The following is a 12,774-nucleotide window of genomic DNA, read 5'->3' on the forward strand; positions in this document are numbered from 1 at the left end:
AAATTGAATGTAAAAATAATTACGCGATATAATTTCAGGTGTCAGTGCGCCATGGGCTCAAGTTTTGAAATAAATTTTCTGAAAATGCGAGTAAATGAAAAATTTATAGAAACAACAATTTAAATTGAAAGTTCGTGCAATTAAAAGTTTCTAATTTGATCGCGTGATTATGTCAAGCTTTCGATTAAATTACCTCGCACTGCGAGTAACGCAGCGAATTTTTAAATTAATCGGTCTCGCGCCGTATTCAATTCTCGTGGAATCCTCATCCCCGGAGGACCTGATCATCACTTTCTCGTACTCTCGGACAGGATGTGTCTACAATCTGATCCTCATCATTTTTATAACGTTGACATTGACGAAATTAGTCCCGGAAATGGATCACTTCAATCACCCGAACTACGGCCCAGTGGTGAAAACAATCGATACAACTCTAAACGTATTAGGAAATATCTTGGCAATAATAACAATTCTTACCTTTTGCATCAATCAACATAATATCGTGAACATTGGCAATCAATTAAGTGAATTTAACCGGAAATTTCGCCGCCCAAATCCCGAAAAACCGAAGATAAATCTAAAAAATTTCGACTACTTCGTAACGGTTTTTCTCTACGGATTGATTTGCGTTGGAATTTTGGTAGTTTCTACGCTAGTTTTTGAATCGATTTATTACACGTTTTGCAATCTATCGGCAATAATTTGTTCCTGTTTCTGCCTGCAGTACAGTTTAATAATAAAAATTCTGAAGGCAATGTTAAAATCGGTGAACGACGCGCTCCAAAAAATCGACAAGTCGCCGATTCCGCCTCCAACGCTTCCATTATACCCCGGAGATCAACGACTGACAACTCAAAATTTGACAGCTATCAGAAATGGCCGAGCTGTCATCGGCAGATTATCCCAGAGAATCGCTGATTTCCACGCGTTTCCTATTTTGTTAATTATTTTTTACGCCTCCTGCGGATTCGTCGACACAATTTATTTTTTTATAACTAATTTTATTATCGAGGGGAGTATTTTTTTTAATTTGGCATCATTCAATGGAGTCCTCTGGATACTTATGATCCTCTATCCCCTTGTTTTGATGTGCGAGAATGTCAGAATATTCGAGGGGGAGGTGATTGTCAATGAAATTTTAAAATAATTCCTTCGAAATTTCCAGCGGAAAATAATTATTTTACAGATGGAGAGAACGGCTGATATTATTTACGATATTCGAAGTACTTCCGGCTTGAGTCGCGATCTTACACACGAGGTAAATGAAATAATCACGAAATTGATAATCGATAATCAATTATTAATTTCAGCTAAGCGATTTTGCGGTGGAAGTTTTACACAGGAAAGTGGTCTTCAGCGCTCATGGATTTTTCCCGCTTGATTGCACTCTCCTCTACTCCGTGAGAAAATCGAGTGATCAATTAATTGATCGGGAAATTAACTGCAATTATTTATTTTAAGATATTCGGAACGATTGGAACGTATCTCATTATACTTCTACAGTATAAACCCGCGGACGTTTCGTCGCAATAGGACGAAAAGAGGAATTTATTATATTCTGCGATTCGAAAGAAAAATAATTGAATCAATTGATACGTAATTGACACTTCCCCCCCACGATCTTCTTTACCCATGACAGCTGCTCCTGTGAAAATGTGTTCTTATCGACGTCTTCCCAAAATACCGATCAGAAAATTGCAGAGGTATTCACGGAAATTTGAAAATTCACAACTTTTGAAAAAGTATCAGGAGAGCATGACAATTGAGGAGGTATTCACTGAAATTGAAAAATTCAAAATTTTCAAAAAAGTATCGGGGGAGCATGAAAATGGAGGAGGTATTCACTGACATGTGAAAATTCAAAATTTTTGAAAAAGTATCAGGGGAGCATGACAATTGAAGAGGTATTCACTGAAATTGAAAAATTCGAAATTTTCAAAAAAGTATCAGGAGAGCAGGAAATTGGAGGAGGTATTCAATGAAATTTGAAAATTCGAAATTTTTGAAAAACTGTCAGGGGAGCATGAATATCGACGAGGCATTCGCTGGAATTGAAAAATTCAAAATTTTCAAAAAAGTATCAGGAGAGCAGGAAATTGGAGGAGGTATTCAATGAAATTTGAAATTTTTGAAAAACTGTCAGGCGAGCATGAATATCGACGAGACATTCGCTGGAATTGAAAAATTCAAAAATGTATCAGGGGAGCATGTAGCGCCTTCTCTCTTTTGAGGTGAAGTACTACAATGCCGGTGGGATCACTCAAACCCCCAGAACTGAGCCTCTACTTTAGTCAATCCTCTTTCCTGTCTAATGCGTCGCATTTCAATTTCATGATGAATACCGTGAGGTTGTGGACGAATTTGGTGAGTAAATCCCCAAAGAATTCACACAGAACCTCTTAGAATCAATTTTTACATAAATGATCGGCCGGAATTTTATGGAATTTCTAGGTTAAATCCGGTAATTTTTCGAAAACAATAACAACTGGGAATGTAAAATCCGCGGGATTTGACGATCTGCATCACCCGGAGGGTCACGAGCCAGGAATTCCTCCATATGTGGAACGTGAGGGTGAAAATGTCGATTTGAAAAGAGCCAGGTCTTATAAACTATTAGTGGGATTTATCCCTTTTAGAACCTACAATAATTATAAGTACCCCCCACGCGGGATGCAACATTTCGAATAAATAACATGTTGCAGATTGACCTACCAATCCCGGAAACGTGGAATGCTGGAGAACGGTTTATTGCTGAGTACATTCGCGAAGAAGTACCTTCTGAACTTCAACGAACACGAGTTATCCCTCTACGATCGCCTTATTAACATCCCCTCGAACGACTGGGACATCTTCCACTGGGCAGTGGGTGTCAAGCCAACTCCTCCAGAGTTCAACAACGAAGTGATGGATCTCCTAAAAAAACACGTACGAAACGAAGACAGACAGTCTCGAATAGTTCAGCCAGATCTGTGAATAAATCAGTCATAGCACGTCTCATAATGTATTTAATCCATAGAAAAATATAAAACAGTCTGAAGATACGATCGAACACATTAATCTATATAATACACTCCGAGGCCAATCGGCGTTCGAAAAATTATCGACTCCAACTCCCAACGAAGGAAACTAGAAAAAAAAATTGAAAACGAGATCATCTGATTCAGATGGACCCGTACCTCAGTGGATCCGCAAGGTACTGTTTATTTTGTGTAAAATCAACGAGTCCAGGTCCTCTCGCCTGACCCCTCCCCCTGGCAGTTTTGGCGCCCCTCCTCGCAGAATATCTTCCCCGCGAAGAGCCAGAGCCGTTTCGTTTGTACCTCTTCGCTGAATTTCCCCTGCTCCCGACGCTCTTTCTCTTTCGTCCTCCAGTCGTAGCCGTCGATGCAGCTGACCATCCGTCCTCAAAGTCACTCTCGTCATCGATCTCCTCTTCAGCTATAGCCTCCAGCTCCTGCAGCGTCGCCTTCTTCTCCGCGAATTCCTGCAGTATGTGCAGCAATGCTTTACCGATTTTTTCAAAATTCGATTCTGTCACGTGGGGAATCTGCAGCATCGCCTCCTTCGTCGTCGGCATCTGTTGACTCATTGCTCTTACAGCAATTGGATTCATCACAGAAACAGCTGACACCTCAATCGCCCCGGCGTATCCCTTGATGTCCTTCATCAGAGCAGCGAAACACTCGTCCTGAAGATTCTTCAGGTCCATATTCGTGGGTTTGCTCGACGCACTAACAGTTACTGTCAACTGGGACTTTGTGCACTGCCTTATGGGGAACATGATCTTCGAGTTGGAACGCATGAATTCACCCGAGTGTTTTGTAATCCTCAGGTAAGCTGCAGTCATATCATTTTTTATAACCATCTCCTCTTCTAATAAACCATCGATGATCAGTTTACGGATTAATCTCTCGACATCGCTCTTGTTCCACGACTTGCCCCTTCCATAGATAGCCAATTTATTAGTCCCACTGTCTCTAATCTTTTTGAGATCAGCACCCTTGAACACATCCCCCAGCTGAATAGCCGTGATATTAGAACCCCTGCCTGTGGAGATATCTCGAACCGCCGTGATAATAGCCTTCACATCCGCAGTGACATCGATCTCCGTGAACGTATCCGTATTTCTGCAGTTATCACAGATAGCGCCCTTGACTGCCCCGCACTTTTCTCGATTGAACCTTTCCCCGAAATAATTCAGCTGCAGAGATCTCCGACAGTCCGTCTTATTCTCACAGAACGCCACCATTTTGTAAAGATTCTCCATGTGAGTCTCATAAACATCGGCTGGAGGCCTGTCCAGCTGCATAATCTTGCGAATCCTGTGGACATCTGCGTAACTGTAAAATAGGATGCAGTCTGAATTTTCCAGGTCACGCCCAGCACGTCCACTTTCCTGATAATAACCCTCGATGGATTTTGGAATAACTGCGTGAATGACGAATCGAACGTTTGGCTTGTCGATGCCCATGCCGAAGGCGATTGTGGCGCACACGACTTTTATTTCCTCGGCGATCCACTTCCCCTGGACTTCAGATCTCTTGTTGTCTCCCAGACCAGCGTGATAGCTCATGGCCTTGATACCATTCATCCTCATCTGCTCTGCGTAGTCGTCACACTCTTTTTTCGAGAGACAGTAAACTATTCCGCACTCGTTCTTGTATTTCTCTTTGATCAGGGCTATGATCTTGGGGATGCCCTCTTTGCCTTTTTTCTCGGTGATCATGTACTTGAGATTGGGCCGATTGAAACTGGATAAAAACCACTTGGGTTTGGTCATTCCCAGTTGATGAAGAATGTCATTACGAACTCGAGGAGTCGCTGTAGCTGTCAGAGCCATCATCGGGACTGCAGGATATCTTGTCCTCAGGACCTTCAGCTTTTTGTAATCCGGTCTGAAGTCGTGGCCCCACTGGCTGACGCAGTGCGCCTCGTCGATGACAAATCTGGAGAGCAGTCCCATCTCATATAGCCTAGTGAGGATCGACGTGAACTTCTCCGAGGCTGCGATCTTCTCAGGAGTTACGTACAAAAGTTTAAGAGTAGGATTCTCCTTCGCAAGTTCCCTGTAGACGCCATTCATGTGCTTCTCGCTGGCTCCTCCCAGCATGTGAGCAGCTGGAACATCCAGGGAAATGAGCTTCTGCACCTGATCGTTAATAAGACTCTTCAGAGGGGAAATCACGATTGTGATGCCTCTAGTGAGTAAAGCAGGAAGTTGATAACAAAGGGACTTCCCCCCACCAGTTGGCATGAGTATGAAACAGTCATGCTTCAGCATTGTGGCGTTAATTGCTTGTAGCTGATTCGGCCTGAAGTCAAAGAGTCCGAATGTCCTCCTGAATATTTTCAGCATCTCCGAGGAATGAGAGTACGACAGTCCATCGAAGTCTCCAGTCACGCCATCATTGTGCACCTGTCCCAGGAAATCGCCCATTTCAAAAATATCTTTTGCTGATTTTTTACTCGTGTCGGACTTTGAAGACGAGGCTGCAGACACTTGAGAGGCCTTCCGGGACTTCTCGTAGTTAAATGACGCCGAGGGAAATTTCTCCACTTCAGAGGGTAATCCCGTTTCTCGTTTGGACGTGACATTAGACTCAGGGGAATTCCCTGGGTAGTGAAAACCAGTGCTGATGTCAGCGAGATCCAGAGACATGTTTTTCATCATCTCGTAGGCTCGGATTTCCTCGTCGATGTCGATCGTTGGTTTTTTCACTGGAGAAGGATTTTTCGGAATGCATTTATCAACTGGTGAGAGCTTTTTGGGACTGGATTTTTCTACTGGAAAAATATTTTTGGGACTGGATTTTGTCCCTGGAGATGACCTCTGCTGTGGAGATCCGGAACTCTTCAGGGGTTTTCCCTTCTCCCAGAGGGCCTCCAGCTGCTGCTTCGTCTGGAGCGTCATCTGGGCCTTCACTGGACGCTTCAGCTGGAAAGCTCCTTTTTTTATCGGTGCAGGGGAGAGTGAATTCACCTCTGGCTTCCTGGACATACTATCTGGAGGGCTGATATCCGAGTGCAACCCCTCAGGTTCAAATCTAGGGGACAGGGGAGGCAGTGGAGATGGTTTTGTCGTTTCCCTGACTACAAAAGCATTGACTCTTGGCCCCTCCATTTTGCAGGACCTCTCGGAAGTCACTGGAACGTATGAGGACAGGTCATCATCGCTGGGGAACTCGCCGGAATTTCCAGGATCTCCCAGTGGAGGATTTTTTCTCGTTATTCTCATTTTAAAATTCCCTAGCCTCGACTCTCCCTTCGGGGGCTCGAATTCATCGTCAGTGATAGAATCCTCCAGCACTATTTTTTCGTCAGTCCTTGAAGAATTCTCCAGGTCCTGATTGCTGTCGTTTAGAGAATTCCTCAACCTGGAGCTCGTGCCCACGGACTCCAACTGCTTCTCCACACGTCGGCATTTCGCTTTTATATGTTGTCTGAGAATTCTCAATTCGCTAAAAACTTTTCCATCAAACTGGGGGAATTTTTCCAGCACCTGCGTGGGGATCTTCTCCATCGCTGTGTAAAATTTATCCAACACCTCCAGCTCCAGGGACTGGAGGCTGTTTCGTTGATCCTGAAGGTGGGAGGGGTCTGAAGGGGTCGAGGTCATCGCTGGATTTTTTTTAATGGACATCATCCACGGGGTGATTTTCTGATCCAAACCTAAAGGTGATAATCTCAGTTTAGGATCCGGACCTTCCCATCGACCTGGACTGGACGATTGGTTCAAGGGTTTCGGTAAAGTCGACTGCCTGGGGAGACTCTCGGGTGACTTCTTCAGGGAGATCGTCCTCGATGTGTCCTCCTCGGAGGAGGAGTCCTCCAGGAACCTGGGGCGCACTCGTTTAAATGGCATTTTTTTTCTTGGAGATGATTTTCCGGGATTTGTACCGTTCACCTTGAGGGACTGAGGCTTGAGCTTCAGTGACGCCTTCATTGGGGTGGATTTCACAGATCTTGATACCTCCACGTCCTCAGGAACCTCCTGGAAAGCCTCTTCGTTGCAAGCCTCTTTTGCCATTGGAGGAGTGCAATTCTCCTTTTCACTGTCCAGCTTCGAGTCCTGGATTCTTTCGAGTCCATCTTCCAGAGAATCATTCACGTAAATCGGTGTGGTGAGTCCAGGTTCCTTCTTTGGAGAGATAAACGAAGAGTCTGACGATGGCTGAAAGACGACGAAAATCAGAGTCATACTTTATTTCTATCGAATCTACCACCAAAGGGGTAAAAGAGAAAATATCTCCGAAACTAAGAAAAATACCGAAATTTTTGTTGATGACTATTTTGTAGGGCCCATTCCCCTCGACAAAAATGTTTGTGATAAAAAAATTATTATCTCTCTTGGTTTCCGAGATATTTCGAAAAAACTCACTGAACACTTCAGTAAATTCATCTCCTCTCACCACTTTACTGCGGTAATTCATTTCAGACAAGTGTTTAAGTGAATGATTTTGTTTTTACAATTGATATAATTGAATTTCGTTTTTCTACGACTTCATCGGAGGCTAAATCACCGTTGTCGGCCTTCAAGAGAGAATCGTCCCCCATTTTTTCTGATTTTATCACAGATCCATCGGCGACACTGAAAATCATCAATGAACAATATTATTCAATTAAACCTCATCGATTAATTACAAAAATCGACCAATAATATCTCATTATTAATTACTGAATTAAAGGGATTAAATTCTGCGTTGAGAAAAAAAACGAAACATTCGGGTTTTTCAAATATTTCCCAAAATTGATGCCCAAAAATTATAAACATTTCATAATAATTCAAAACTAACAAGAACAATCAAGAATCCTAACCTTCCAGCAGTGGCGCCGATGTTCCCTGGACTTCTGGAAAATGTATCCATCAATTTTCCATCTCCAGAGGCCATGAATTTCCTTTTCAAATCCAAAATTCGCCTGACGTAATTAATACCGGAGTAATTGACCTCTTCATGACTCTCAAAAAATTATTCACTCACCAGAACAACACAAGACGACAAATAACGATCGTCTGATGTCACTGGCGGGAAAAAATAATAATAATGCTGTACGTGAAGTTGTCTGGGATTATCTGAACGAAGTTCATGGGATTCCCCCACTCCAGATTGAAATCCAGTGGTTCTATCTCGCCGGGTCAGCTGTTCACTGAAGGCAGGAGTGAATATTTTTTTCGAGTTTTTGGAATCTACCTGGTAAAATGTCAGACAGCTCCGAGGATAGTCTGGAAGACAGGCCCTGGATATTGTACAGAGATCGAGAGGAGTGGAAAGATATTGTACCTCTGGCACAGGATGATGGACCCCACCCGATTGTTGCCATCGCGTATTCAGAGAAGTGTGCGTTTTTCATTTTAATAATTATTCACTGAGAACGATTATTTGTTATTAATAACTGATTGATTTGATTTTAGTTAAAGATGCGTACGATTACTTCAGGGCGATTTTAAAATCCGGGGAAAAATCAGAACGAGCGCTTAATCTCACTGCTGACTGCATCTGGTTAAATCCAGCGAATTATACGGTCTGGCAGTATCGACGAGATATTTTGAAGGCACTGGGGAAAGATCTGAGGGAAGAATTGAAGTACATTGACTCAGTGATTGATTCAAACGAGAAAAATTATCAAGTATGGCATCATCGAAGAGCCATTGTCGAGTGGCTTCAGGATCCCAGTCAGGAATTGGAGTTTACAGCTCAAATTTTGGAGAGAGACGCCAAGAATTATCACACCTGGCAACACAGACAGTGGGTGTTGACAACTTTTCGGTCAGTACTTGTAAAAAAAAGTTGATGAATTCATGGGATCAATTGTAAATCAATAACAAATGGATAATTAATGATTTTTAGGCTCTTCGATAAGGAATTGGAATACGTCGAGAGATTACTGACTGAAGACGTGAGAAATAATTCAGCCTGGAATCAAAGATACTTTGTCCTCAATCACACAACAAATTTTGAACAAGAAGTCATCGACAGGGAAGTCGATTACGCCCTGGAGATCATTGACATGGTGAAGGCAAACGAGAGTGCGTGGAATTATCTCCGAGGGTTAGTGATATTTTCTCGGATAAAATAAAACAGTCATTATGTTTAATAATTATATAATTGTTGTTGATCCCAGGGTGTTGATTCACGACGAAAATGGAGGACTCGCCTACAACGAGAAGATCCTGAAGAAGTGTGAGGAGTGGTACAACAAAGGATGTCGTGTCAATCATCTCCTGGCGTGCATAATCGATATTTGCCAGGAGAGATATAAGAATGAACCCTCAGAGTCTTTGTTCCACATTAATAATGCCCTCACGGTACGTTCTCGTAAAAATCAAAATATTGTAAAGGGCTAGGTGAAATTATTAATAAAATTTCATTAACCTACGGTGAAATAATAATAATTTATGCTGCAAGGGCTGAAAAGTAATTTGAAAACGAAAACGAAAAATTATATGTGTTGCTAAAATCAAACTTTTTGTTTCAGCTTTGCAAAGAATTATCTGAAAAACACGACAGAATACGCCGGAGGTACTGGGACTACGTCACCCAGCAATTATCAGAAAAACTAAAAACCACCTGTTGAATCGTAAAAATTCCAGACACACGTGTTCCAAAAAATGAACCATTAAATAAAGTGGAAAGCGAATTTTGTAAAGGTACAAAATGACTTTGCAACGTTAATTCATCTATTTTATTTATAAAATAGTTACATACTCCCAGTTTATTTTTGTAATACAATAACTAATAACATAATTGGTTTGGCATAACTAAGATGACTTTGAACGTAGCAACCATTGACTTTAGTTCTCTCGATAGAGATGTTTCGTTATTTTATTTTCGTTTTATTGATTTTTTTTTGACAAGCACTTACGCAATTTTCGAACGTCAAATTATCGGTTAAAAGCAAATATTATTGCACAAGCGCACGAATGACAGGCAGTGACTGCATTACCACGGATGAAATAATTTTGCACAAAAACCTTGAAATGTCATAAATACATTCAATAGGAAACAGTGGAGTACTATTTCCTTGAGATATTTCTTAGAATTTCGTGGATTTTTCTGTGAAATTTTTTCATCCAATACCCAGGACCAATTGCATCAGGCAAATCGCTGGATAAAATAAAAAATTATCAGCAATAATTCAATAAACATCGAGTTGTCTCGTTATCGTCGTTTTGGGGTATGATTTAAATTCTTGTTGATAGTCTACCCTAACATTTAACAATCAACATCCAAACAATTATTTAACACTCGATTTCCGGTCTGGCAGGAGCGCATAAATACATTTGACATGTTTCTTCGTCATGAACAATTACAGATATCAACACCTGAATAGTTAAATGCGCAATAATAATCCACGTATCCTGAGGGATTCATTTTCATTCTGCTCCATCGACTGATAAAATTGCGCATCGGCCCGAAAGAAAAGAGAAAAAAAAAAGAGAATGATGAATTTTATTTCCTCTATTTAAAGCTATTTAACAGGTAATTCACCTTTTTTTTAGTTCATGACATTTACACTCGATTTACACTGAAAATATATCGCCCTATTATTGCACTTCCACCAATCTTTCAGATTTAACGTCAGTATAATTCTCATTTCTCTCCCACAACCGATCAATCGTGCGATTAATCACGGAGAATAACGATTAGGCTACACCTTCTCTCGTAATAGTCTATGATTGGACCATCGGACCATATTTATCGTTCATCGGGTTTGGCCTCAGTCATCCATAACAAACGACTCGACAGAATGATCTTTCTCTCGTTCGTACACTGATAGAAGAATTCGGTTAATATTACCCAATGAAATGAGTTGAACCTTTTTTCGATCCGCCTGTATTAAATACGTATTCGTCCGAGGTAACTGTAAATATTATTGATTCAATAAAGTATGATTTCGTATTCAGGTGTAGGAACCCAACGGTTTTGTTTTGATGACACTCGCGAGTATTCGGTAATAGTTGGTCGAATCTCGATTGATGGAACCCGCCCACTTGTTTATATCGTCTATTCAAAATCATCGGCTACATCCGCCTACATTCAATTCAATTATCATTTTTATCAGAATGAGGTGCACCCTAAAGCGATTTTAAATCACTCATCAAAAATGAAGGATTTAGTAATGCCTTTTGGTTTGATTGTTTTGTGTGAATTAATTATCAAGAGCCATAACTTTAAAAAAGTGTTTCATGCACTGGAATTCGATCCTTCTAATCTGCACTGAAATGAAAATCTTATCGTGAGGATCAGTACGATACTGTCCACAGTCTACTTTATTTTTTATATTATTCCAAATCATGATTAATCATGAGCGAACAATCTGTTTTTCAGGTCAATTAATGATTCAGTAACTATTACCGAGTGGTCATTTGTCTGAACATGCCAACGATCAACTCGGTTCGGTAACTATTAACGAATATTCAATAGCTCCTATCAGTGATGCCTGTCCAGTCGTGTCGCGGATGTGTACATTTTATTCCTACCTATGTATTAGTTATCGAGAGAGTTATCTACGTTGAAGCCATCGAGACAAAGATTTGTTGCAATAGTGAAGATAGATTGCTTTTAAATTCCTAGTGGTTAATAGTATCTCTAGGTACATTCAGGAAGATTCAAGACCATAATACTGATCATTTCAATTGAGTATAACTGAGATTCTCTGTCAAATTTATCCAAAATCATTTTGCTCTCACCAAGTAATTGTTCAACAAATATAATTACGCGCCAGTATAGCTTCAATAAATAACCCGGGAAAATGACGGAAATATCCCAGGTAACGGATCGATGAAAAATAACGATCGAGACCGATAGATAAGTGACGGTAGACTAGGTGCTACATTAAGTCGTAGATTACAGACAAGTATTTCATAATTGTTTATCGTCTCTATCGGTACACTAGGAGGTGAGTCCCGTCGGAGATGGTCCGTCCATCGGGACTGGGAAAAAGCGACAATTCATTGAACCTCGAGCCTCTGTTTTAATTTTCGGAGACTCGGATGTTAATAATCATCTCGTATCAGTCCCAGCCAAGGCGGTCCGTTGTCATTTCCGTGGGGGCAATTTTTGGTATTCATTTTTACATATTTTTCAAAGACATGCGGTAGTGATCGAGTTGATATGAGACAACATTTCGATGTTCAATCTCGGGTTATCTCGACTTAGATCGTAATTCTTAAAATTACTAGGCGCTGCTAAGAATCGATATTTATTCGGTTCGAGAGTTTGTCTGCTCAAAACACTAGGGCTATTATTTTCGATGCATCTTGAAGAGGTACCTGAAGGGATTTTCTCAACGCAAGTTTAAAAAATTCATTTCACTCACCAGATTTTCCCGAATATCTCGGAATCTACAGGAGATACCAAGAATTCGTAATAACCTTTTTTGTAGCTTTTGGTATTCTGCGCAAAAAAAAATTTTTCGAAAATTTTGCTATCTCCTCCAGATCTCGAGATATCGCTCAATATCCGTCGATTTTACTACACGTCCAAAAAAATCGAAACGAATCAATTGGACTCAACGGATCTGCCAAATATCTCGGAATCTTCTGGAGATAGGGAAAAGCGGTAATGACCTTTTTTATAGCCATTGAAATTTCCTACGGAAAAGTTCCCGTAAAGATTTTGCTATCTGTCCGGGATTTTGAGATATTGGGCGAGAACGATCGTTAAGTGCAAATACGAGGGATAATCAATCAATCAATAAAACTGATGCATCAGATGTACTCGATCCCCCATGCAATCCATAAATTTAATCCCAAAGTTAGGCAGTGATGAAAAA

General features: G+C 40.9%; 3 protein-coding genes across 3 annotated transcripts; 2 read left to right on the forward strand and 1 right to left on the reverse strand.

The window, feature by feature from the left end:
• The first annotated feature begins 2,259 nt into the window (after positions 1-2,259).
• Positions 2,260-3,041, forward strand: LOC105271176 (succinate dehydrogenase assembly factor 2, mitochondrial-like). Its single transcript, XM_011312554.1, has 3 exons — positions 2,260-2,364; positions 2,452-2,600; positions 2,703-3,041. Exons 1-3 carry the CDS (start codon positions 2,332-2,334, stop codon positions 2,971-2,973), a joined length of 453 nt encoding a protein of 150 aa, XP_011310856.1. The 5' UTR covers positions 2,260-2,331; the 3' UTR covers positions 2,974-3,041.
• On the reverse strand, positions 2,967-8,022 carry Blm (Bloom syndrome helicase). Its single transcript, XM_011312553.1, has 3 exons — positions 7,816-8,022; positions 7,468-7,588; positions 2,967-7,171 (listed from the first exon to the last, which is right to left on the reverse strand). Exons 1-3 carry the CDS (start codon positions 7,887-7,889, stop codon positions 3,161-3,163), a joined length of 4,206 nt encoding a protein of 1,401 aa, XP_011310855.1. The 5' UTR covers positions 7,890-8,022; the 3' UTR covers positions 2,967-3,160.
• A 77-nt stretch (positions 8,023-8,099) lies between these two features.
• Fnta (farnesyl transferase alpha) lies at positions 8,100-9,671 on the forward strand. The gene is made up of 5 exons (XM_011312555.1): positions 8,100-8,336; positions 8,411-8,765; positions 8,847-9,047; positions 9,121-9,304; positions 9,475-9,671. Exons 1-5 carry the CDS (start codon positions 8,198-8,200, stop codon positions 9,571-9,573), a joined length of 978 nt encoding a protein of 325 aa, XP_011310857.1. The 5' UTR covers positions 8,100-8,197; the 3' UTR covers positions 9,574-9,671.
• Positions 9,672-12,774: the final 3,103 nt, after the last annotated feature.

The sequence above is a fragment of the Fopius arisanus genome, unplaced genomic scaffold, assembly GCF_000806365.1.
Source record: "Fopius arisanus strain USDA-PBARC FA_bdor unplaced genomic scaffold, ASM80636v1 scaffold00104, whole genome shotgun sequence".
Taxonomy (NCBI): domain Eukaryota; kingdom Metazoa; phylum Arthropoda; class Insecta; order Hymenoptera; family Braconidae; genus Fopius; species Fopius arisanus.